We start from the raw sequence: 23,851 nt of genomic DNA on the forward strand, positions 1-23,851 counted from the left end.
ACAAATCGGTCAATAGTTTTCATCTGGATAACTTTTTGTTCTTTTTTTTTTTTTATACATATCTAGGTAAGAAACCCCTCAATGTTGGAATAGTCAACAAAGTATCATTTTTTTCACAAAAATTTTATTCAAATAATGAACAATATTTTTTACCAAACTGTCACGTGTCATAATTCGTTATCACTGGTAGTGAATTTCGTGACCAATGACTTTGTGACACGTGACCATATTGCAGACCAATTCTCTACCACTCGTAGCGAATTATGACACGTCAATTTTTTTCTGCGAAAGTGTGCCACGTGTCATAAAATCATTGACGAACGTAATTTGTTACGAGTCGTAGCGAATTACGCCTACGTGAGAGTCTGCTAAAAAGTATTGTTCGTGTGATATTTGGATAAAATTTTTGTCAAAAAATGACATTTTGATCAATGTTCCCTCAATGCCCAAACATGAGTCCGAAACACTCCCAAAGAATAAGCAAATATCAGACCAATATAATTCCCATAAGGAAACAAGAAAGTCAAATGTACTTAGGAATTCATAATATAACATCATCCACAATTATTTAAAACGGAAGAAAGTACCAACTACTCTAGATATAGATGATAGGGGTCATCATCATCCATATAAAGCTAGCTGTATGTTGCACTAACAGAAATACCTTAAAAGTGTCACAGTGCAAGATTATAAAAATAAAGACGACAGCAACATCTTATGTCCAAGCATGGCACTCTGAAGGTGAAAGTAATTAGGACTAATTAAGAGCAGCACAAAGATTAAGCCTTAGCTGTAGCCATATGTTTCTCTAAGGTCTGCTGCAGATCTTCCTTCTTCGCTCCCACCACTTTGTCTATAATCGTTCCCTCTTTCAGAAACACAAAAGTAGGCATAGCTTCCACAGCCCAATCTTGAGCCACAGACTGCAATTAGCCAATTATTTATGATTAGTCTAAAAAAAAATTCTGTGCGTTTTTGGGTAGAGGGATTATGCAAATCAGAAATTTTTTTACCTTCAATTCGTCCACATCCACCTTTAGAAATATAACATTTGTAAACTTCCTAGCCAGATCAGCCAGGAATGGTGCAACGAAACGGCATGGTCCACACCAAGAAGCAGTAAAATCCACAACAATCTGGCACAATTAGAAAGGTAAATATATAATTTCTGATCACCAATGAAAGATAAATTCAAATAATATATACTCGACTGAACTTCATGCAAAATTTACTTCCAAGTTTGACCATATATACTGACACAACCAGAAAGTTGTTTTGCATCACGGAGACCAAAAAATAAAAATCTTGCAGTTTTTGCTTGTATGAAAAAATGCTTAAGTGAAAAAAAACATGTTCTAAATTTTAAAGATGGATTGGATAAAAATCAGGTTCGAGATTATCATTTAAATGTTGTATCACATTTAATTAGTTATATCATTATATGACATTGTCAGTTACAAATGCAAATGATTACCATAAGTAGTAATGCAGATACAACTCATGCATGCAGTGAAAAGATAAGCATTGTATAATTATGTCACCAGTTCCAGACTTGATAAAATCATTGAAGATGGCATTAGCCAGATTCCTGCAAACAAATAAATCAAACAAATATCCTGGTAATGACCATACCGAGCTATTGGAATATTAAATATCAGCCAAGTAAGAATGAACTGAAAATAGGAATATTTAGTTTAATTACGTTTCAATGAAGCTATGAATTATGATAGTTTAGAAAAATCGGGATATAAGTATAATTTGATGAATCTCTGACCCTTTTATTTGCAGTTTGCACAAAATTTAGATATGATAAAACATGTAAAAGTTTTAATTGAAAGGTCCAGGAGCAAAGATGCAACTACAGACAGAAAAAAGGATGCATTCCACATCTAGTACTCTAATTACAAACATCAGATATCTTCCCTGACAAGCAACATCATCACATACCAAAAATGATAAAATTCATTATGAACTACAGTGCAGCACAACCACCCTCAACAATGAGTAGTACTCTATGCACTTTGCACACCAGATCTACAGTTATCGCATGCACTATTTATCATTAAGTGTCACATTACTCATTATTCATGCAAATATAATATTTTTTTATTAGCTAACTACCTTCAAAGGATTTCCTTCTGGAATTAATTGCACAATTGTAGATTGCTTCATAAACAGTCAACCCATTTAACCTAACAATCTATCATCACCCTTCTCTTTCGTATTCTTTCTTGATTAAGCCAAACCAATCTGGTAAGCCATTAACAACTATTTTGGTTGCAGATCACGAACCCACTCCTCATTAGAGTTCTTTATAGATCAAAAACAGAAGTTATTTGTGAACTTTTTGACTTTAATTTATAACATTCAGATTTGCGTTTTGTTTCCTCTCCTTTTATTGGTTAATATTAGATATATGGGCATTCCTCACTGATCATATAATTTATGGCCTATTACAGATCTTGCAAAAAGTGGGCAGGAGGGCGTTTGGGGTCTAAAAGCAGTGTGATACTGTGATTGCTTTGAAAGATTAATTATAAAAACCAAAACAAAATGCTACATAGTATACAACTATGATATGCTGGACTAGGAATTCGGTCCTTTATTGAGTGAATCTTATAACTATGTTTACAGTTACATGGTCTATGAAAATTGTCATAAAAGCAGGCTAAATAAATAGTTTCATATGGTATTGTTTATTATAAGATGTGTCACGGATGAGTCCTTGGCCTCCCCTAAAGCGCATGCCTCGTTTATTAATTTAAGAGTAAAGTAACCTCACTAAATATTACGGGCCTAATTTAATCTCTTAGAAGAAAAAAAATTAACTTGTAATTCTTCAAAAATTCAAAATAGACTCGTGTTAATTCTTTTGAAGGACTAACGTAGATTTTCTTTGAATTTCAGAAAAATCACACGTTGTCTTTTATTTTAAGGGATTAAAATGCTCCATAATTTTTATTGAGTACTAAAAGTTACTTTACTCTTGATTTAATGCCCAACATCCAATCCCCAAAATCCGTACTCCATCACCAACCAACCATGATATGGCCTAATCTATGGCCTTCTTACCACACACATAACCACCTATATAGGATAACCTCACGCACATATGCAAAGGATCTGACACAACTAAGAAGTAAGAACACAAACTATAGAAACTCATTCACAACCCCACTTCCTCATGGACCAATCACCATACTTGTCATCCACCACGGCACTTGTCTTTCCATACCAGGACCCTTAGGCTGTCATACAAAGCAATAGTCAACCAGTTGCACATCTTCTGGATCATCACACTCGATGCCAAGATCAATATGTGATTTTCACAAAAGTAGGCTATATAAGTAGTTTCATATGATACCAAATGATGGTAGGTCAGTTGGCGCTAAGAAACTGAATAAGTAAGGATTAGAGCATGTGTTTGATCCTCTCCAATATCATTTTTAGAGGAATTTGAAGTCTTAATCTTGGTAACCGCTCTGAATCAGACTAATCTAAAAGCGATGAATAGATTGAAATATCTCAAAAAAAAAAAAAAAAAATTATAATTCCATATGACCTCGTATATTATAAGATTTATACTGAGTATTGAAAAATAAGATGACGATTCATCTCTGTCTAAATTCTCTTCAATCTCTCTCCTCCTTGTCTTCTTTGGTTCCAGAGAAGTATTCTTCCTAGAAGGATACATATCATCATCACAAATTAAAAATGAGCACTTTTTATTAAAAAAAAAAAAACCCAGGATCAAGTTTGAGAACCATGGCCGCATGATAACAATAATCAAGTCAAGGACCGACCTAATCCATTGATAAACTTTGTAACATTATATCTTGTAAAGCCAGATACCCAGATGCATCATGTCAGATAATAACAAACCAAAACAAAGGGTACTCATTATTTAAAACCATGCCACAGTCACAGAAAACCCAAATGGAAGCCATAAAAATGAGATCTATATTTTGAAGAGAAATTTTAACAAACAAACGAAAAATTACTGAGGTGATACGTACCAGTTTCTTGGATTCATTACCCTTGTTGAGGTGGTCGGTCCATGCCTCAACGGTGTGGCAGCTGATGACTTGTCCCTCTTCTGAAGCACTTGCCATTTCCAAATCCTTAATCTCTCAGAAGAATTCTTTGTTTCAAATTGTAATATCAAAGGAAAGAAGATACCATATAGCCATAACTGCTGCTCTGTCACTGCTTTATATAAGCAGGACAGGTACGAACCCTAGTTGAAAATGGGCTCGCTTTCGTCAATTTTTTACGAATTTGCCATCAACCATGATCATCGCGGAGATTCCCATGCATTTTTTTTTTAGCTGCATGCAAATTTTTTTGAATTGCCCAATTAATATATTATTTATTAATCCTTCTGAATTTGGAATTAAGTACAAATTTAGTCAAAACGATGAATTCCATTCATTCAACATAAAATACTTTCTGTTTAAAAGTTTATGTAATACGATATAATTTATTTTATTTCGGAAAAGTATTTCTTATTTTAAGTGGTATAACTTTTGTCTACAAAAAAAAATGGTATAATTTTAAGTTTCATTTTTCTACCCTCAATGTAGATAATTTATTTACATTAAGTTCAAAACGACCTTGTTTTGAGGCAGCAATCAAGATATTTTTGTAATTATAATTTATTTTAGAGTTATAATAGTATTTTTCATTATAATTTTTTATTTTTTCAACCCAAAATAACGTCATTTTGGGAGTAAATGTAGATAACTCATCTACATTTATCGTAGAAATATTACAGCCATAATTTTATGCCACTTTAGCAAATGTGTCTTGGTGCATCTTTATTGATTTTTTATATTCTCTTTCTACCAATACCAATAAAAATGATACAAAATTATATCCTTTAAAATAATAATTTTTTTTTTTTCATTTCGAAAAAATATTTATCATTTCTTTTTTAGGATATAATTTATGTCTTTTTAAGTGAAATGACCGTGTTTTAATACAATAGCGGACCTAGAAATTTTTTTTAATGTCTGCACATTTAGAATAAAAGAATAAAGGAAAAAATTTAAAGAAAATTTTAAATATATTAAAATACAAAAGAATATAAAAAAAAGTAATGAAGAGTCGACTAAACTGTTACCATAAAATATTTTGGGTCCTCAATCAAAATCATGGTCATCAGAAATTCAAAAAGATCCACATTAATTCCTCAAAAGAACTAACATGGGTCTATTTTGGAATTTAAAGGGATCACGAGTCAACTTTTTTTTAAGAGATTAAATTAGATCCTGTAATTTTTGTTGATGACCCAAAATATATTTTATACTTTTTTTTCCCAAAAAAATTTGTGTGTGCACTTGCACACACTTGCAATTACACAGGTCCGCCATTGTTTTAATATATATATTTATTATTTTTTTACATTCTTTCTCATTCACAAAATTATGAGGAGAGAGAAATAAAGAGTATTGTGGAGAAAAGCACTGTCGTAAAACCCGACTCGACTCGAAACTCGGCAAACCGGTTATCGGACCGGTTCGGGTCAAGCATTGGACCAGTCATGCATTGGAGGTGGCCAAACCCGGTCAAAACCGGTGACCCAGTCGGGTAATACATTTAAAAAAAAAATTAAAATACCAAAATTGTTTCATCTTGTGAGGAAATAATGTAGAACTCAATTTAAAAACTTTTTGTAATTTTATTTGCTAGTATACTCTTCTACAATAATCTCAAATTTCAACTTCCAATACTGAAGCAATCTGTGGAATAATAAATTAAGAGAATGTGACATATGTCATTTTAATGTAGATGAATTTGAAAAATATGAATTCAATGTCATTGAGAGGTATGTTTATGAGAATTCTGAGTAGCAATTTAAATTGACATAGTAATAGTGTGCATTTTCATTTATTTATGCTTCATGTTTTTGAGCTTATTTAGTGAATCTTATTTAATTCATTTTAGATATGGAGAATATAATTAAATTTATATGTTTATGTTTATATATCTATATATATCTGAGTCAACCGGTCTGATCAGTGACCCAGTACCCTGACCAGGTCGATGCCCGGGTCGGGTTTAATAACACCGGAGAAAAGAGAAGGTAAGAAATTAACAAGCATGTGCTTCAATACCAAAACACAATTATTTCTCTTAAAACGGCACGAAGTTGTCTCAATTAAAATGACAAATAATTTTTTTTCTTTTAATTTAATTTTTCATTACAAGGGAAAATGGGTCTCGATAATAAGATGTAATACCAGCCTATTTATTTGATATAAATCTTTTGTTTATATTTTTTAACTAAATAAGTTTTACAAAAGTTTTGACTCAATTTTTTTAATATACTGATCTAGTGGAGTTAGATCAAATGAAAATGAGTTCACAGGTCTTTAATATGTCTTTTGATCTATTTTCACCCTTATTTCCGATTCTCATATCTTAATGCATAGTCTATACAATTGATAATTAGGTCACACCTATAAGAACAAAGAGATAGATCCTCTCATGTTAATTTCTATATGCCAAAAGTTTTATATCTATTTTCTCTTTTTATTTACATTAAATAACTAGAATCCTATCAAAATTTATAAGCATTTATAAAAGTATGTTACTACAGAAATTTTATTTTGCAGCAATAGTTATAAATATATATTTTCAGGAATATATAGTTATAATCGAAAAATTATTTTTTTCTTTCTCTCCGTAACAATAGATAATTTATGAAGGAAGAGAACATAAGCCAGGGTCAAGGCACCATCGAACTCCAATATGGCTCTGCCATTGAAACCATATGGGGTTTATATATGACACGAATATTTTTTTGGAAAAAATGTGTATTATTTTAAAGAATATAAAGTTGTGTCATTTTACGTGAGAAAAAAAAATAGATAAAGGAGGAGAGAAAGTGGACAACAATATAAAGATGTGAGTCTCATCTCTTTATGAGAGTGAATTGACATAAATTGTGTTATTTAAAAGAACAAATATTTTTTCCTAACTCTTTTCTCTAAAGACAAAACACTGAAAAAGTAGATGGTCCCACCGAATCACAGCCAAATAAGGGGCTTATTTTTGCTAGCATATCAGACAAGGTCCATGTTGTTAACCGAATAGATTCGGGTTACGAAGAAAACAATTTAAGTGATAAAGGTAGCGCGGATGGAAAAGATATGCGGGTGCCCTATAAGAAATTCAATTGGTCCTCTTTTTTTTACGAGACAATGTATCACTAAAGCCCAATCTCATCCGCACCCAAAAAGAAAATATTTTTGTCCATTCGTCTTTTCGGGAGCGTTTGGTTAAGAATTTTTTTTTGGAATAGTAGGGAAATGTAATAGATAGAGAAATGATTGAAAAGTGAGATACGTAGAAAAATATAAAAAAAAATTATTTGGTGAGAAAAAACTTTACTGAGAAAATTAGATAACTTTATGAAATCAACATTGCATTAAAAGTGAGATAACCAATTTTCCAAAAAATTCCACCTTCAAATTGGGTTTCTAAACAGTGCAGATATCTATGTTTCTCATAAATCCATACAAATTGCATAGATGGATTTTTGGTGAAAATATGTTGAAACAAACATGGTGTTTCTAAAAGCCATACTTGAGAAACATAGATATCTCTTGAAAAGCTCCAAACCAAACACCACCTTAGTTCTACGCTGTTTAATACACGAATTTCGCTCGGATAAAAGTATTTTATTTAAGAGTTGTTTGAGCACAACTTGTACTGAATACCCATGTTTAGTAACGTAATGTATTCTAGTAACAAGGAGAATAATTCCAACTTTTACTTTTGGCCATCCTTTTTTGAGATCTTCATTGTTTGACACCCGAATATTACTCGTACCAAAACGAATATCTTTTTTCAAGAGTTGACCATACACAAATTGTTCGCAAGAATAAACCCCACTCCCCCCCTAGGGCCGGCAAAATGGGCTGAGCCCGCCGGGCTGGCCCGCCCCGCCTGCCAAATGGGGCGGGCTGGGTTGAGTCTTTCAACCCACCAGCCCGCCAAACCCGCCCCGCCAAACCCGCCAGCCCATATGGGTCAGCCCGCCACGGGGCGGGCTAGCCCGCCAAGTCATTTTTTTTTTTTTTTTAGGTTACCCAATTGTTATGTAGCTCCGTATCTTAGATTTCTCTGCTTGCAAGTGGCTTTTTTGAATTGTTGTGGACTGCTCATACAACACTTTGTTACTTGTTTTGTTATTCTATTTTATCCTGATATGATTTTATTTTTTTATTATTATTTTTGGATTGAAAGATGCATATTTATATGCAGATTATTAAACACTGATCTTCTTGGTTTCATAAGCACATTAGGATTTTATACAGATTTTTGTATGCTTTTATGCAGATTTTTTTATGTGATTTTATGCAGAATTTAATTTTTTGTATTTAATTTTTTTATTTTTTTTATTTTAGGCGGGCTGGCCCGTAGCCCGCCAGCCCACTCATAAAACGGGCCGGGTTACTCAATTCAACCCATTTTGTCAAAACGGGCCGGGACGGGCCAGCCCATTTTTGGCGGGCTAGTGGCGGGCCGGGGCGGGCCGGGGCGGGCTGGCCCATATTGCCAGCCCTACCCCCCCCTCTCTTCTGGCCCACATATAGCTTTTAAAATAAAACTTAATAAACAAAATACAAGAATAGTAGTATATGACACATGTCGCGTTCTTTGCAACTTACATATCGCTTTTAAAAGAAAATTTAATAAAAGAATGCAATATTTGACATACGCTTGTGTTCTTTGCAACGGGTTGTTAATGCAATTGTGAAAGATGAATAATAAAACTATACAAAAAAAAGAAGATGAATAATAATAAAAAAATGTAAAAATTGCTAAGCTAGAAGACAAAGATGATGTCCTAGATGTGGCATCAAAGATGTGCTTAGTCTCGTATGCCTGTGAGATGGTGGTGAAGAATTTGTACCTTTTACGCGACTGATCTTCTGCACTCTGCTTTTTCTTGCTCCTGTAATTCAAAATAACTTAAAAATCAAAGTAGCTATATTCAGGACTAAATGAAATAGCAGCTCCCCTCCTATCTCCAAAGGCAAAACACAGTATGTGAAGGGCCAATCAAAATCCATGTATACCAACCGCGATTTGTTAGAGAGGTCACACAGACAGTCTGGGCGTCAATAAGAAACGGGACATGAAGGTGCTACATGCCCCATTATCTAACAAATTGATACCTCATGTATAAGAACTAAGAAGTCCTATAGAAGCAACGTTATCATCGAAATACAAAGTATATTGTAATGTTTCATAAACTTGGAATGTATTACAGTTTTATACAAAGTAGAACAAGTACCAGTAAGAGAAACATATACTACAACTGAATCATGTCTTTGAAACAGTAGGTACCAAGAAGGAACCAACCAATAAGAACGGAAGTGAAGAGGAACCAAAATTTTAGGAAGGTGAAGCCCCCAAATGTGACTCCAAGAAAAAATACAACCACAAATGGTATGATAGATCGCAGCATAGATACTTTGCTGACCCAACGTCCATTCAATAAAATGAAAATTGCAAGGTTCACCACATTCCATCCACCAGACTGGAAGCCCAACCTGTTCAAATTATTGGCAACAAACGAGTGGCAGTTGCACGTAAAGAGATTGTAAGATCGATGTTGGAATTCTTGAGTGCTCTTTCGTAGTGCAGCATCCCAAGTCCTCAAACCTACTCCGGTTTCATCCTGCATGTAGCATTCCTCACCATTGTATGCAGACTGACCCAAAGGGATGCAACATTGCTGACAGTTATTTTCAACAACATTAGAGAAGCAATAGAGAAGCAAAAAACCAATGGGTTAACAATTTGGACAAATTAAGTAGTTCCTTTGAAATATAGGTCTTTATAGCTATCATAGGGGTCCAGCTTGTGTAAATCACAGCATGATGCAAAAATAATAGCACAAAAGAAAGTTACAGACATGAAGTTGTTTCACAAAGAACTCATTCTATAATCTTGCTTTCTGTATCTTGATTTGTCCCAAGAGATAACAGCAAAGCCCAGTTTAGTTCAGGACTTTTTTTTCCCCATGCATAAATGTGTTTACTAAGGGGAAACAAACATTTTCTGTGTTCTCTTCCCACAAGAAAGAAAATATAAATACAAGCATATATACCTTTTCTTTGGTTATTTGAAGATATCGAGTGGGAGATCCAAATGCAAAATTGTCCACACACACAAAATTAGGCCCCGCAAAATCCAATATCACTCCATCCTCTCTGCAGATGCCAATGTGACCAATGAAAGGAATGAACCATGAGATCACAGGAAGTGGTGACCACACAATGGAGGTTGGAAATCGAGCCCTTCTGGGATCAATTTCCATTGTTTGGGGAAAACCTCCTCCCATCATCTGCTGTTGCTCGGGATCCAACTCTGCTTCCATTGCAAAAGTTGGGGAGAACACTGACTTCCCTATACAGTCACAACAAATAATTATAAAACAGAAGTTTCTACATGATTCGAACCTTTAACCAAATCATCACCAACATGATGAAATCACAAGAATGCACGTCTAATGTCTAATATTTCCATGATTTAAGTGAAGCAGTGATGGAATTTAAATGTTGCCTTTCTTTCAAGGGTTTGAAGAACATTCTTGATACAGTGATCTCAACCGATTCTGACAACGAGGTATCCTACATCGTTTCTTACATAGATTCGGATTTTGAAATTGAAGATTGAGATTTGGTAGCGCAAAAATGAATTGACGGGAGAATGATCCCCAAACTGGCATATAAGTAATCATAACGATTCTTGATGAAATTACAAATTAGGATAAGAAACCCAAGCTTAGAAATGAACTATCGCAAGCACGGAACATAGAAAAGAGAAAGAGAGAGAGAGAGATCGGATCCAATCACCTGGTAAACCAGAAGCAGTGTCGCTACTCGTCCACTTTTGCAGCTGTTTATTTTCTTTCTGGCTTAGCAGTTAAAGGATTCTGAGACGGGACCTTAACTAACAAGGCTAAAATTCACATCTAACCTACTACTCTGTATCTTCTTCACAATTTGATTTTTGATTTTTGATTTATTAGTATTATTATTAGGGGAAATATATTCTAACAACCAAGTTGTGTTACTATCAATCAATCTCACTCGATTATGTTGATCCAACAGTTATATTTATTTCCATCTTTGTATGATCATGATTTCTCAAATTTAATACTTTATATTTATTTCCACCTTTGTATGATTATGATTTTTCATATTTAATACTTTCACTTTGAATATGAGAAATCATAACCATACAAAGATGAAAATAAATATAACCGTTAGATTAACATAATCGATCTAACCGTGAGATTGATTGGTAGTAACATGGTAGTAACACAACTTGGTTGTTACAATTTTCTTCCCCTCGTTATTATTTTAAAGAAAAATAAACATAGGAATTTGTGACTATTTCTAAAGGGCAAATTGATAATGACAAGTTAAAATAAAAATGGAGCAATTCGGTTTACTACTTCAATGATTTTGACATTGTCCTGTTAATTAATAAAAGATAGAGTTTAATATCTTTCTATAAAATAATTTTATCTCTTATATATATATAAAAATGTAAGAGATTCATATTTTTTTTTTCTCTTTTCTCTTCACGTGATTTTATATAAGTTACACTCACTTTTATACCTACACAGGAGATAATTTTATCTTTTATCAGTTCAGATTCATCAAACCCTCGTTTAGCTAATGGAAAAAAATGCAAAAGAAGAAAACAAGGGGAATGAGAATGTGAGTCAAATGAAGGTAATAAATCTTCAGAGTTCACAGCAACGTAAATATCCTTCTGATGGTATTTTGGATGGATGTGAGTAATACCTTTGCCCTGCTACATGATCGATTAAGCACTAGGCGATGGATTTATTTTTATTTTTTACGTTAGGCTATGGATTTCTTTTCTTTTCTTTTTTCAGCTAATCCAATATAGCGGTGGTATCATATTATATGCCTGTCTTTTCATTTATTATCACGAGATGTTTATTGGAATTTATGCTTAACATTTGATTTACACAAAAAGTGGGGTGAAAAGGTTGTTCTGAGCCTATCTGGTATAATTCCATATAATTCAATCAGTTAAGATTCCTCTGAAGTAAAAACCAACGTTACTAAAAGTGTATTTATCTTTTGGAATTAAAGTAGATTAAGTTCACTCACGGAGACTCTTTAGTTTATGTTAGCTCTTCATGAATGTATTTTTATTTGTGCACTTCGAAAGACTTTTTCCCTTTAAAGAAGTTTTTTCAATTCAATACAACATATAAATCATGTATCTCCTAGTTGCTGTTCTTGTGTTCAACTAGTGGAGGTATCATATTTACATATTGCAGTGGATCCATATCAGTTGCTGGTACTGACAAACCAGCTGTGCTTTTCTACTAAACTTTTTATCATTTGTCTTTTAACCAAGAATAGGACAACAGGATCATGACGATCCATTCAAACTCCCTTAATCGTGTGTTACCAACCAGAATAAGTAATAAAAGAAATGGTAACCCTGCTGCAACAAAGAAATGTTGTAATATTCGGTCGCCTTAAGGGACTTGTACAGTTTTGCTAGCATACAAAATCCTTTCCCCCCTAATTTCTTAGAGAGTTTTGTGTAGGAATCAATGGTTGGATGAGGGAAGAACTGTCACATTTTCCTTCCATTTGATTCTCGGGCTCAATGGGGACTACGACCTCTTTGACAGACTTGGTTTCTTCACTTCTTCCCCAGACAACAAGGTATAAGCCTGATACAATTAAGAAAGCTCCGATAATCCTGCACCTCAAAATTGAAAACAATTAAGATTTCTATAGCATAAACCAGAGGCAATGGATAACATAGTAACAAAGCTTTGATAATCCAACTCAAAGATTTAAGTGGATAACATATTTTGCCATCAGAAAATTTTCAAGGAAACAAATGAAATCAAAGGTGCTTGGATCATAAGAACCTACCCTCCCAAGAAGAATTCTTCACCGAAAATAATGGATGCCACCAAAGCTACGAGTAATGTCTGTAACGGTAGATATATTGAAGCAAGCACTGGCCCTCCCTTGCTGATAGTCCATATCTGTAATGCTGCTGCCAGCCCTGAAGACACCAGACCCTGATACAAACCAACCTAATCTGTCATCCTATTTGTTATATTTGGCTTCCTTTGACATGCAAATGATTATATAAAAACAAGTTACATCGTAGACCCTAATAGTTAAAACAAGTTTTCTTGATGTGTCGAGGTCACCACCAATTATGACCTCGGTTAAATAAGAAGGCAAAACAAACTTAACCTTGCTACAGTTTTGCATTATCTTTGAATTTTAACTTGCATCATTAGGCAATAAGAAAATTGATAATTGTCGTGAAGATGGTAACATGAAGTGACCAACATACTAATGAAACATGCAGATTGAGCTAGAAGTTTGATTTACAAACCGAGAACAAAATACTGTAGATCTCACTACTTGAATTGAGCTGCCAGGCTTTAGAATCCTTCTCAAAAAATGCTGCAATTGTCATAAACTGCACAATACCAAAGAAGCAAGTAAAAGCAGAAACTGTGAGTTTGGCTGAGTAATTTTTCAGAACAAATGCTTGCATCACAATCCAACCAGACCAACATAAGCAGTGACCAAAGAGATAAATGCCACCCAAGCTCAAGTTCTTTCCCGTGGCATCCCCGAACACAGACATGAAATGTTCCTGATGTAATGCTAAATGTGGAGTATAAATGGTAGGTCCCTTGTAAAGGGTAATGATTGAAGCTCCTCCAACAGAAGCAAGGACTCCAAGGACCTTGGCCAGACCATGTATCCTATTGAAGTGCACACTCTCATATCTGCACTTCACATATATAATTGAAAAAAAAAAAAAAAAAGTTGTAAGTATTCATCTTAGGGCTTTAACCTTTAAGGTGAAGGATTGTAGCTTGCCTGAGTACCGCAGCCATCAGAAAGGTCAGGGCTGGAACAGAGTTCTGCATAGCAGCAGCAAACGTTGGTGATGTGTTCTCCAAACCCAAGAAATAGAATCCTTCTTTCATTGTTATTCTATCAGAATCAAAAATGGGGATTTTAAAATTACACTAATATGTTTTATAAATTGATTGATCAATGGAGTAGCTTCATAAAAAAATCGTACCCAACAAGTCCAAGGAGGAAAAATTGTACCAGACAATAACTGGTTATTCGCGGCCTGTCTTTCCTTAAAGAAAGGAAAACAAATATATAAAAAAAAGAGTGAGATAGTTGAACCGGTTCCTATATATATATATGCTATAGAGCTAAAGAAAGAACATACCTCTCTGAAAAATATGCAAGGGGACCCAGAAGGACCAAAGCGGTAATGTTTCTATAGATAGGAAAGACAAACTTGCTTACACCCGTATTGAGTGCAATTTTAAGAAATATATGATTTCCAGCATGACAAAATTGTAAAAAAGTTAAGGCTATGTGAAGCTTAGCTCGTGTAGGCACCATATTCTTATTTGTCTTCTGCTTTGTTTGCAGATACTGATGGATAGTTCAGATCCACTTAGAGAAGCACATGTTCAATCTTTTAGAGTTGGTTGACCGAGAGAAAGAGGGGGGGAAAATCTGTCTGGTAGATACAGATCCATCAACCCAGTTGTGCACACATGAAAACAGAAGAACTAGTCAAATTTGTTCTTTAGTCTTTACTATCTACAATGAATGCTGTCGTTTGTGGGTTAAAAATGTTCATTACTTACATTTTCCGCTAGCGTGTGATTGTGAACTGGTCTTTGTTGTCGTTATCTGAATGGATCTCTGTTTTTCATACTCCTAGTAGCTTTTGGAATGCAACTCTTCCTTATTTATTTTTTATAAATAACATATATTATTGTTAGGACTTAGGAGACACAGATGGAGTATTAAATCTTTAAATCTTTTTCAAAAACAATATTAAAAAACACCAAACATATCCTTTCGTCTCTATTTGTTAAGTTAGCTCAAACAGATGCTTTCATCTCTATTTGTTAAGTTAGCTCCCACATGCCATTTGTTCCCTCTTCCATATTTTTATTTCGAAAGTTATTTTTTTTTGGATTACTTTGGAAGGTCTTTTGATCGGCTTTTTGATCATTGTAGCTCTTATTTAATAATTAATTACATCTTGATTATAAATTATTTCAAAAATTTAACCTCTTCAGAAAACATAACACCAATTTATTTCTGTTTAATGATTGACCTAGTCCATCAAGTCTACCTAGATAACTCTCTTCCTATTTGAGTATTTTTTGAAAAAAATTTTTTTATCCAAATAGTCGAGGAGATACCTGATATAACTCAACAAGAAAAGAAGAAACTTCCAACACTTTCAAGATGACAAAATTATTAAAGGCTTCTAGCAAGTAGTGACAAATTCTGAATAAGGATGACATAAATCTCCCCTTACAACCCGGATGAACTAGTGAGCAACGAGCACGCACTCAACTAAACATGCTCCATCATAGTTTGATTATCAACTATCGAATTCAACTATCATTATTTTTCCGGGTAAATAATTGAATTTTTTTTTAGAATTTTAAAATATACCAGGTATTCCCTTGACTTATTTGAGTAGAAATTTTTTTCAAAAAATACTTAAATAAAGAGAGGACTGTCCGAGTAAGCTTGATGGTCAATAGTCAAACAAGGACACATTGATATTATATTTTATGAAGAGATTAAATTTTTAAAATAGTTTATAATCAAAGTCAATTTAATAATTAATTATTAAATAAAGACTACAATGATAAAAAAGGCCTCCTTTGACCTGTATAATTTTAACTCCGAAATTTATAACCCTTTTATACCATTTTGTTTTAAATGACAAACAGCATAAATGGCTAAGTCATATAACAATTTCTGTTTATATATTATTTTTCCCACAATAATAAAGCTGAAACTGGAAAGAAAGTTGGGAGTTATTTATTTTTTTCTATCTGTGTTGTGATCTGTTTTTTTTAGCAAATAAAAACAATATTAACAATCAAAGAATATATGTATATTTATATATTGAACACTAAAAACAAATATTAAACGGGCATTGGTTCGGTGTCTGCACTGGTTTCCAATACAAGACCTCTATAGTGGAGAGACACCAAGTCCACCAAGTGGGTGTTTGTTGAATGTTGAGCAGAGGAAGACGAGACAAGAGCTGAATTGCACAAACAGGCACACGCACACAGAGTGTGAGATAAGTCATGAGGAAACGGGATTTGGCCATTCTTATGCTTTCCGCTTTCGCTATTTTCTTCTCTCTTCAGGTACCCTATTCCCCCAGTTATCGAAAATTCACTCTAAAACCCTAACCTAACCCCCGCTTTCTGATACATCCAATTTAATTCAATTGATTAATTTGATTGCTGCCGACTATGTTTGTGTGGGTTTTAATTCATTCAGCAAGATGGTGGCGTTTCGTTCAAAGAAGCGTGGATGCACCTGACCGATGAATACCCAATCAAATACGAAGCAGAACGCCTTCCGCCGCCGCTAGTTGCTGATCTCAACGGAGACGGGAAGAAGGAAGTTCTCGTAGCTACTCATGACGCTAAAATTCAGGTACATTCATATCAGAACTTGTTACCTCATTTTTGCTGGTGCCAATTTTGGTTCTGTTGCTAAGTTTCATGCTTGTTTTCTTATCCTTCATAATTGAAGTTGTACGTGTGCATACTTTCAGGAACATTTTCTAATTTTTTTTTCCTTGCTGATTTTGCTCAATAACTTTGTTACAACTGGTACTAGCAGTAGTAACAGGATTTTGTAATTATGGTGAGTTTTTTAGGTCTTGGAGCCCCATAGTAGGCGTGTGGATGAAGGGTTCAGTGAGGCGCGTGTATTGGCCGAGGTGTCTCTGTTGCCTGACAAAGTGCGTGTTGAGTCTGGGAGACGCCCTGTTGCTATGGCCACTGGCTATATTGACCGATATAAAATTGGGCAACCACAGAAACAGGTTTTGGTTGTAGTGACATCGGGTTGGTCCGTAATGTGTTTTGATTCCAACCTCCAAAAGTTTTGGGAAAATAATTTACAGGTATGATGTTTTAGTTGTACCATTCCTCAAGATAGAATTTTCAACATAATCTTTTAGATTATCCTATTATATTATGTTCAGTATACTAATTCTTTTAGTAGTTGTTAACAGGAGGATTTTCCTCATAATGCTCACCATAGGGAAGTTTCAATCTCTATAAGCAATTATACTCTAAAGCATGGAGATACGGGATTGATCATTGTTGCTGGGAGGATGGAAATGCAGCCACATGTATGTTTCACTTTCCTCCTTGTTTCCTGGTTTGTTATTATTTTTTGCTAAGTATGTATGCCCTTTTCTATATGCTATGGCAATACTCACAATCTAATGTGGATGATGTTTACCATCCTTTTTGAAAAGTGAAAACTATTAATAGTTTGAGTAACAGTAGTCCGTGGCTATCTTCTTTCTTTCTTTCTTTTACACTCTGCAAGGGCAGACATGAAAGTTCCTCAGGAATTTTATTTGACAAGGTGCGATAGTAATGTGGGTTTCGTGCTTAGTTTCAGAAATTTTTCTGTTATTTGAGTTTTATAATGGCAATAATTTGCATCTCTAGTTTATGCTTGGAGTTGTTGGTATTATCTTCTAATCTAAACTTTGTTTCTTTGCTAGTGTTTGGTTTCTTGGTCTTATTGCTGTCTTAGTTTGGGAATAAACTGTTTTGGTATAGCTTATGTCAATTGCTTTCCACTTTCAGATTTTTATTGATCCTTTTGAAGAAATGGGAATGGGAGCTAGGTTTGCTGAGCAGCATCGAAGAAGTGCTTCTGAAAAGGAGGTATAGACATGTTGCTAGTGGATGCTAAATTTTGTGCTCGTTTTCTTTCACTATATTGTAGGTTGCTAAGGGGTGATAGATTTTGGGTTAAATTGAACAGTTCTTAATAGTCAATTTGAATTTCTATTCTCATTTGAATACATAACAATAAATTTTCACTAAGGCTTGGCATAAGTAAACCAATAAACTCTATGCACCTTGCAATAAGTAGCCCTATGAATCTATACATCCATAATCCACTAGCTAAATAAATAGGAGACTGTTTGACTCCTTACTTTAAAATTTTCTTTTATGAAAATATGAATCAGGTAGATGTCAGTTATCTTCCCATATTTAAGTGGAAAACTTTGACTATTTATTCTGTTCCTTGCCCTGGATAGGCTTCCGAAAACTCTGGAACTGTGGATTTACGCCATTTTGCATTTTATGCATTTGCTGGTCGATCTGGCACAGAACGATGGAGCAGAAAAAATGAGGTGGTGTGCTTTCTTCTTTGGTCTTTAGCATGCTTTATTGTTTGGGTGTTGCCATGTTAAATTGAAACTGAATTTTTTTTTTATTAATGAATGCATTCTTCCTTTTTATTCTAATTTATTGGTTTGAAGGATACATTTTTTTATCTATAAATTCATAATGTGTACTCTCTGTATCCCCTCCCCCTGTCTGTCTTATTATTTCAAAGTTTATCTTGGTGCTAGCAATTCAGGTTCTAGACAGTATGTCTTTGTTCAGAAAGAAACATGAAAACTGAAGGGAAGTTATAATTAAAAAAAAAAAACAATCAAACAATGAAACAAATAGGACCACCTCCCATCAAACTTCAACCTTAGTCTTATCTGTTTTTGACACTATATTAGATGTTTTACCACCAATATTGTTGTCCAGTTTGATTGTGTGATTGATGCTAATCATACATCTATTTTGTTTGATAATCTTGTGTAGCATCATCCTTTTTTCTAATTACTTGGATTGTCTTTTCATTATTCAGAACATTGAAGCGCATTCCTCAGATGCATCTCAGCTAATTCCACAGCATAACTACAAGCTTGATGTTCATGCTCTGAATAGCCATCAACCTGGAGAGGTACTTACATTATAGCTGTTCACTTAAATACTAAGCCTAAGGGTATGTTAGATTGGTGGAATGTGATGGAATGGAGTGGTAGAAATATCATTCCATCCATTGTAACCTTTCACTACTCAGCGAGTAGGATTTGGGGTAAAGCAGTGGAATCATTGTTTTTCTTTTTCAAATATATTTATTATACTATAACCTAAAAATATACATATTGATTTTACTGTTCTGCCCTTTAGTTCAATTTCTATGAATTTAATTTCCTTTCCTCATCAATCCTCTAAACAGCTTCCAAACGAAGGAAAAGTAATACCATCCCTTCCCACTCCATTCTATTCCTCTACAGTACACTAAAAAATCCAAACATAACCTAAATCTGTTGAAAATTGTCATGAACCATCTATTCAAAAGCTTAAGCTATTAGGTGAAAACTCATGAATGGTTATATATTTCATCTTTAACATGCCTGCTCACACAAGAGCCATTTGGACTTGAAGCGTGCACAATGCACACGTCCTCTACATTGTGTTGAAATTCAATATTTTATTAGAAGAATAGAGGCGGTAAGTAGCAACTCTAGATCATATTGTCATAGAGGCTCCAATACCACCTTGAAAACTTAAAATATTTGAATATCATTTCTTGTATTTTTTGTATAGAATTATTTAACATTATATAGACACAGGTCAATTACTACTTACTTGAAATATAGCTAAATCTAAGGAAACAAATCTGTCCCGATAATAAAAATAATTTGTAATAATTAAATAATTATTTTATTTACAACAATAAGTGTTGCAGTGCTTGTTTTCAAATTATTACTTACTTCCAAGTTCCAATAGACTGGACTTCTAGTCATACCTTCATGTTATCCACCTTTTCTCTTAATATGATCAATCATTGAAACAAATATTTGTTTGTTTATATGGAGTTTGCCAGAAGAACTCCAGTACTCATCCAAGTCTATCTGAGAAACTTCATCAATCCCTTTGTGTGTGGAAACAGTAGCATGTTCACATAGTTGATTGTTTTATTTAAATTAATGTTATTGTAAAATCTTTATTTATGATTATACATATCTTCCTAAAAGATAACTTCCTATGACATGTGAAATTCTAGTTTGAATGCAGGGAATTCAGAGAATCAATCCTGGGAGTTATGCCACATCACTGGGTACATTATAATAGTCAACCTTGATTAATCTTCTGTACAAAAGCTTAATCTCAAATGTCCTATGCACTTGACATTTATATAAAATCAATTATCAGGATAGAAGAGAAGATACTTTGTTGAAGCTGGCACACTTCAAGCGGCACAAGAGGAAAACATTGAAGAGAACACCTGGAAAGACTATGAATTACCCTTTTCACAAGCCAGAGGAAAACCATCCTCCAGGGAAGGACTCAACCAAAAAAATTTCAAACATAATTGGGAAAGCAGCAAATTATGCAAATTCTGCAAAATCTAAGAAGGTTAAATTCAAACCATCTCATGCAACTGCTGACGATGCTGAATATATGTGATAATTCTCAGTCATTAGACTTAATTCCATTCTTGACACAACGAGACTAGTTTTAAGATGATATTAATTGGGAAACTCTGGAATTCTTTCCCAAACATGATTTAAGCTAGAAGCTTTTGTTGTCTGTATGGGGTAATTAAGTGCTCTGTACCTGTGGAGTGCAGAGTATTGATCATCAAAGTTCCTCATTGATGTGGGCCCTTACTATAAATAAATTTTGAATTCATTCTTCAATTAGTTTTATGGCTTGCATATAAAACAATTTGAGGACTATCATGTTTGTAGATTATAGTACTGTATGAAACTTGGCATGTGCAAAAGCAATAACCTGAGTGAATAAAAAAAAAAATAGCCTGGTGGAAACTCAGGTGTCTTTTTTCCCCTGAAATTAGTTTAACTAGAGTAGTAGATCTCAGCTGTGGTAAAACATAACATGTCCAAATTTATTAAATATACTTAATTAGAGGTTTGCTACATTAAAGTAATGTCTGTGTAGTATTATTTTATGTTTTATTGCCCATTAGGAGAGAAGTTTTCGAACAAATAAAATGGGTGGCATTTTATGGCATTATGGAAAGCCAGCTTTTTTTGGAGGGGGAGGGGGTTATAGAATTTACTGTGTTTTTCATAATGTTTTTCTTTTGGGATGCAGCACCTACCTTATGTTCCAACGATAACCAACTACACCCAGGTTTGGTGGGTTCCTAATGTCATCGTGGCTCATCAGAAGGAGGGGATAGAAGCTCTTCATCTGGCATCTGGTCGAACAATATGCAAGGTAAGCATAAAACTACTAATTTACTTGAACTTAGTGTTTAACCATGGATGTCTTGATTAAGTCACAATACAAATTTGTCTAAATAATTATTGAAGGCTGTAAGTAGTTGTAAAGCTGAATATTCTGATACTGTTCACTGCTTATAGAGCACATTGTCTTAGTCTAAAAAATGTTTGCTCCTGTGATTTTAGTATTTAAACAGGCCTGGTTTCAGCCAAAATTTTATTCAGCTCCATCATATTATTCGTTTGTGATCTTTTTCATATCCGTAATGACAAATTTGTTTATCCCAGCTTCACCTTCAGGAAGGTGGTCTACATGCTGATATTAATGGCGATGGAGTTCTAGATCATGTGCAGGTTCATGTTTTTTCACTTATATTTTGGTAAAAAAATAGCTAGATCACGTTAATTTAGCATGATAACAGATGCGGGGATATTCTTCTGCCTGATGTGTGGAATACTTATCCTATCAGGCTGTTGGAGGAAATGGTGCTGAGCAAACTGTAGTTTCTGGGTCCATGGAAGTGCTGCGTCCTTGTTGGGCTGTTGCAACATCTGGCATACCAGTACGGGAACAACTCTTCAATGTATCTATTTGTCATTACACCCATTTTAACTTATTCCAACACGGAGAACTTTATAGAAGCTTTAGTCATGGTTCAGATATGTCTTCTTTAGAGGTAGCAACACCTATTCTCATTCCTAGAAATGACGGTCATAAGCATAGGAAGGGAAGCCATGGCGACGTTGTCTTTTTGACCAATAGGGGAGAGGTATGCTATTGTTTGACTTCCTGTGGTTATTTAACATTTGTTCAAGAGTTTGTTTGAGCACCATTCGAAACTAGTTCTTCAATTTTGTTTCTTGAAATGTTTCAGTCTCAATTAATTTATATTTGTGGTATTTTGAGATATTCCTGTGGGGATTACTTCTCTAGAAAAAACATTTACAGAATCTTGTGAAATATGAAATTTTGAGATTTAATTTGGACGTAAACTAATAAATGATCTTTTGAGATATCAGTTATGCTTCTTGTAGTGCTTGAATAGGTTGAAATGGAAACACGATCTTATTGATACTGATATTGGTGACTTGGTAAAAATCGCTTCTTGCAGATTACATCATACTCCCCTGGCTTGCATGGTCATGATGCTATTTGGCAGTGGCAACAATCAACGGGTGTTACATGGTCAAATCTGCCTTCCCCATCAGGGATGATGGAAGGTGGTCTGGTGATTCCCACACTAAAGCCTCTCTCCTTGCGGTTGCATGATAGTCAGGAAATGATCCTTGCAGCTGGTGAACAAGAAGCTGTGGTAATATCACCCGGAGGTAGTTTATTAGCTACAATTGAACTACCTGGTCCACCTACACATGTCCTGATCTGTGAGGACTTCTCAAACGATGGGCTCACTGACCTTGTTCTTGTCACCTCTAATGGAGTGTACGGCTTTGTCCAGACCAGGCAACCTGGTGCTCTCTTTTTCAGCATGCTCGTTGGTTGTCTCATAGTCGTTATGGGAATTATATTTGTCACTCAGCACTTGAATTCCATGAAAGGGAAGCCTCGTCCCTCATCCGGTCCTCGATGAAAAGGAGCTGAAATTTATACTAGCTGAACTTTGCAGGCGCTACTGAAGAAACACAAGAAAATGAGGTGTACGCAAAACCAGTGGAGCATCAATAGTATGAAATTTTGAGGAGGTGCTGGACCGTGTAGGACTGTTGACTGTAAAATTTTGATAGAAATGACATATGAACCTTGCATGTTGAAAATTTGTTGTTATAACATTATTATAAGGAAACTATACTGTCCGCTTCAGTGATATTTGACTGCTTTTACGAGGATGCTATACTGTACAAACTCGTCACGTATTCAGAATTAGTTGATGCACGAGAAATTCGCAGGATAGTTTTGGAGAGTCACCACTTTATTCCGTGAAAGATGTATGTTGTTTCAATTTCATGGAAGTCTAGTTTTATTATTTAGTCTTTAACCATTTCAATTTAGTTTTATCGTAGGCATTTGTATGAAAAGTACATGGAAGGACTCAGTTAAGAAAATATCTTTTATGGACCGAAATAGCAGTTTTTTTAGGTTGTATCCGTTCAAAAGTAGTATACATTGTAACGTACGCGGATTTATTGGGGAGGACATCACATCACATCAATAACAAACGAAGAATGTCTTAATTTCTTTCTAAGCATCTTAATCCAGCTGATGATTATGCTTTTATTCAGAAAGCTTGCGATGGCATTATTTAGTTTAGCTATGATTGAACTTGCTTTGCCTTTTCAAAGGGAAGAAAAGGTTTGGAAAGAGAAATCAGTTTATACTATTCCAGATATTTAATTACTTCTAAATAAAATGGGCATATGCTTCTGCAGCTATTTTCAAGGTAGATTTGCATCACTTCGCAGAATTGATAATTTATTTAAATGAAGCCTAATCACCAAAATTCACTGAAAGGGTCTTATTGGAATTACGTGTTTTTGCTTCAAAAGAGCCCAGCAATCAGCAATACCATTCAAGAAAGCGATTTGGACCTGACAGAACCCATTGCCGGCACTTGATTTCTCAATCATCGGAAGAGACCTCGACAGGCCCACATATTTCAATTTTTCATTCAAAATCTTACGTCCTTTCAATTTCCAT

At 34.4% G+C, this 23,851-nt stretch overlaps 4 protein-coding genes across 4 annotated transcripts; 1 reads left to right on the forward strand and 3 right to left on the reverse strand.

Moving 5' to 3' along the window:
• Positions 1 to 496: 496 nt before the first annotated feature.
• LOC133291359 (thioredoxin H1) lies at positions 497 to 4,172 on the reverse strand. The gene is made up of 3 exons (XM_061489615.1): positions 4,017 to 4,172; positions 1,014 to 1,136; positions 497 to 923 (listed from the first exon to the last, which is right to left on the reverse strand). The coding sequence occupies exons 1-3, from the start codon at positions 4,110 to 4,112 to the stop codon at positions 780 to 782; spliced, it is 363 nt and encodes a 120-aa protein (XP_061345599.1). The 5' UTR covers positions 4,113 to 4,172; the 3' UTR covers positions 497 to 779.
• A 4,941-nt stretch (positions 4,173 to 9,113) lies between these two features.
• On the reverse strand, positions 9,114 to 11,013 carry LOC133291409 (protein RTE1-HOMOLOG). Its single transcript, XM_061489673.1, has 3 exons — positions 10,875 to 11,013; positions 10,127 to 10,425; positions 9,114 to 9,751 (listed from the first exon to the last, which is right to left on the reverse strand). Exons 2-3 carry the CDS (start codon positions 10,394 to 10,396, stop codon positions 9,326 to 9,328), a joined length of 696 nt encoding a protein of 231 aa, XP_061345657.1. The 5' UTR covers positions 10,397 to 10,425; positions 10,875 to 11,013; the 3' UTR covers positions 9,114 to 9,325.
• Positions 11,014 to 12,322: 1,309 nt separating this feature from the next.
• On the reverse strand, positions 12,323 to 14,792 carry LOC133291407 (protein WALLS ARE THIN 1-like). Its single transcript, XM_061489672.1, has 7 exons — positions 14,729 to 14,792; positions 14,299 to 14,598; positions 14,140 to 14,202; positions 13,932 to 14,048; positions 13,435 to 13,837; positions 12,957 to 13,108; positions 12,323 to 12,777 (listed from the first exon to the last, which is right to left on the reverse strand). The coding sequence occupies exons 2-7, from the start codon at positions 14,475 to 14,477 to the stop codon at positions 12,594 to 12,596; spliced, it is 1,098 nt and encodes a 365-aa protein (XP_061345656.1). The 5' UTR covers positions 14,478 to 14,598; positions 14,729 to 14,792; the 3' UTR covers positions 12,323 to 12,593.
• Positions 14,793 to 16,065: 1,273 nt separating this feature from the next.
• Positions 16,066 to 23,086, forward strand: LOC133291384 (uncharacterized). The gene is made up of 13 exons (XM_061489643.1): positions 16,066 to 16,267; positions 16,404 to 16,562; positions 16,789 to 17,037; positions 17,149 to 17,268; positions 17,738 to 17,818; positions 18,199 to 18,294; positions 18,807 to 18,902; positions 20,013 to 20,066; positions 20,162 to 20,365; positions 21,068 to 21,193; positions 21,487 to 21,552; positions 21,669 to 21,968; positions 22,311 to 23,086. Exons 1-13 carry the CDS (start codon positions 16,205 to 16,207, stop codon positions 22,785 to 22,787), a joined length of 2,091 nt encoding a protein of 696 aa, XP_061345627.1. The 5' UTR covers positions 16,066 to 16,204; the 3' UTR covers positions 22,788 to 23,086.
• Positions 23,087 to 23,851: the final 765 nt, after the last annotated feature.

This window comes from Gastrolobium bilobum, unplaced genomic scaffold (assembly GCF_033153095.1).
Source record: "Gastrolobium bilobum isolate Gb01-03AN ecotype WA unplaced genomic scaffold, APGP_CSIRO_Gbil_v1 utg12132, whole genome shotgun sequence".
Classification (NCBI taxonomy): domain Eukaryota; kingdom Viridiplantae; phylum Streptophyta; class Magnoliopsida; order Fabales; family Fabaceae; genus Gastrolobium; species Gastrolobium bilobum.

What these genes read in the sequence shown, in the direction of transcription:
- LOC133291407 (XM_061489672.1), bottom strand. Translation starts at nt 14,477, where the DNA reads ATGGTGCCTACACGAGCTAAGCTTCACATAGCCTTAACTTTTTTACAA. An exon ending in CTTGCATATTTTTCAGAGAG is followed by an intron (nt 14,203 to 14,298) that starts GTATGTTCTTTC and finishes CCTTTCTTTAAG; the next exon opens with GAAAGACAGGCCGCGAATAA. An exon ending in CTGATGGCTGCGGTACTCAG is followed by an intron (nt 13,838 to 13,931) that starts GCAAGCTACAAT and finishes TGTGAAGTGCAG; the next exon opens with ATATGAGAGTGTGCACTTCA.
- LOC133291409 (XM_061489673.1), bottom strand. Translation starts at nt 10,396, where the DNA reads ATGGAAGCAGAGTTGGATCCCGAGCAACAGCAGATGATGGGAGGAGGT. An exon ending in TTCAAATAACCAAAGAAAAG is followed by an intron (nt 9,752 to 10,126) that starts GTATATATGCTT and finishes AATAACTGTCAG; the next exon opens with CAATGTTGCATCCCTTTGGG.
- LOC133291384 (XM_061489643.1), top strand. Translation starts at nt 16,205, where the DNA reads ATGAGGAAACGGGATTTGGCCATTCTTATGCTTTCCGCTTTCGCTATT. An exon ending in CTATTTTCTTCTCTCTTCAG is followed by an intron (nt 16,268 to 16,403) that starts GTACCCTATTCC and finishes TAATTCATTCAG; the next exon opens with CAAGATGGTGGCGTTTCGTT. An exon ending in ATAGCCATCAACCTGGAGAG is followed by an intron (nt 18,903 to 20,012) that starts GTACTTACATTA and finishes GTGAAATTCTAG; the next exon opens with TTTGAATGCAGGGAATTCAG.
- LOC133291359 (XM_061489615.1), bottom strand. Translation starts at nt 4,112, where the DNA reads ATGGCAAGTGCTTCAGAAGAGGGACAAGTCATCAGCTGCCACACCGTT. An exon ending in GTAATGAATCCAAGAAACTG is followed by an intron (nt 1,137 to 4,016) that starts GTACGTATCACC and finishes TAATTGTGCCAG; the next exon opens with ATTGTTGTGGATTTTACTGC. An exon ending in TGGATGTGGACGAATTGAAG is followed by an intron (nt 924 to 1,013) that starts GTAAAAAAATTT and finishes GGCTAATTGCAG; the next exon opens with TCTGTGGCTCAAGATTGGGC.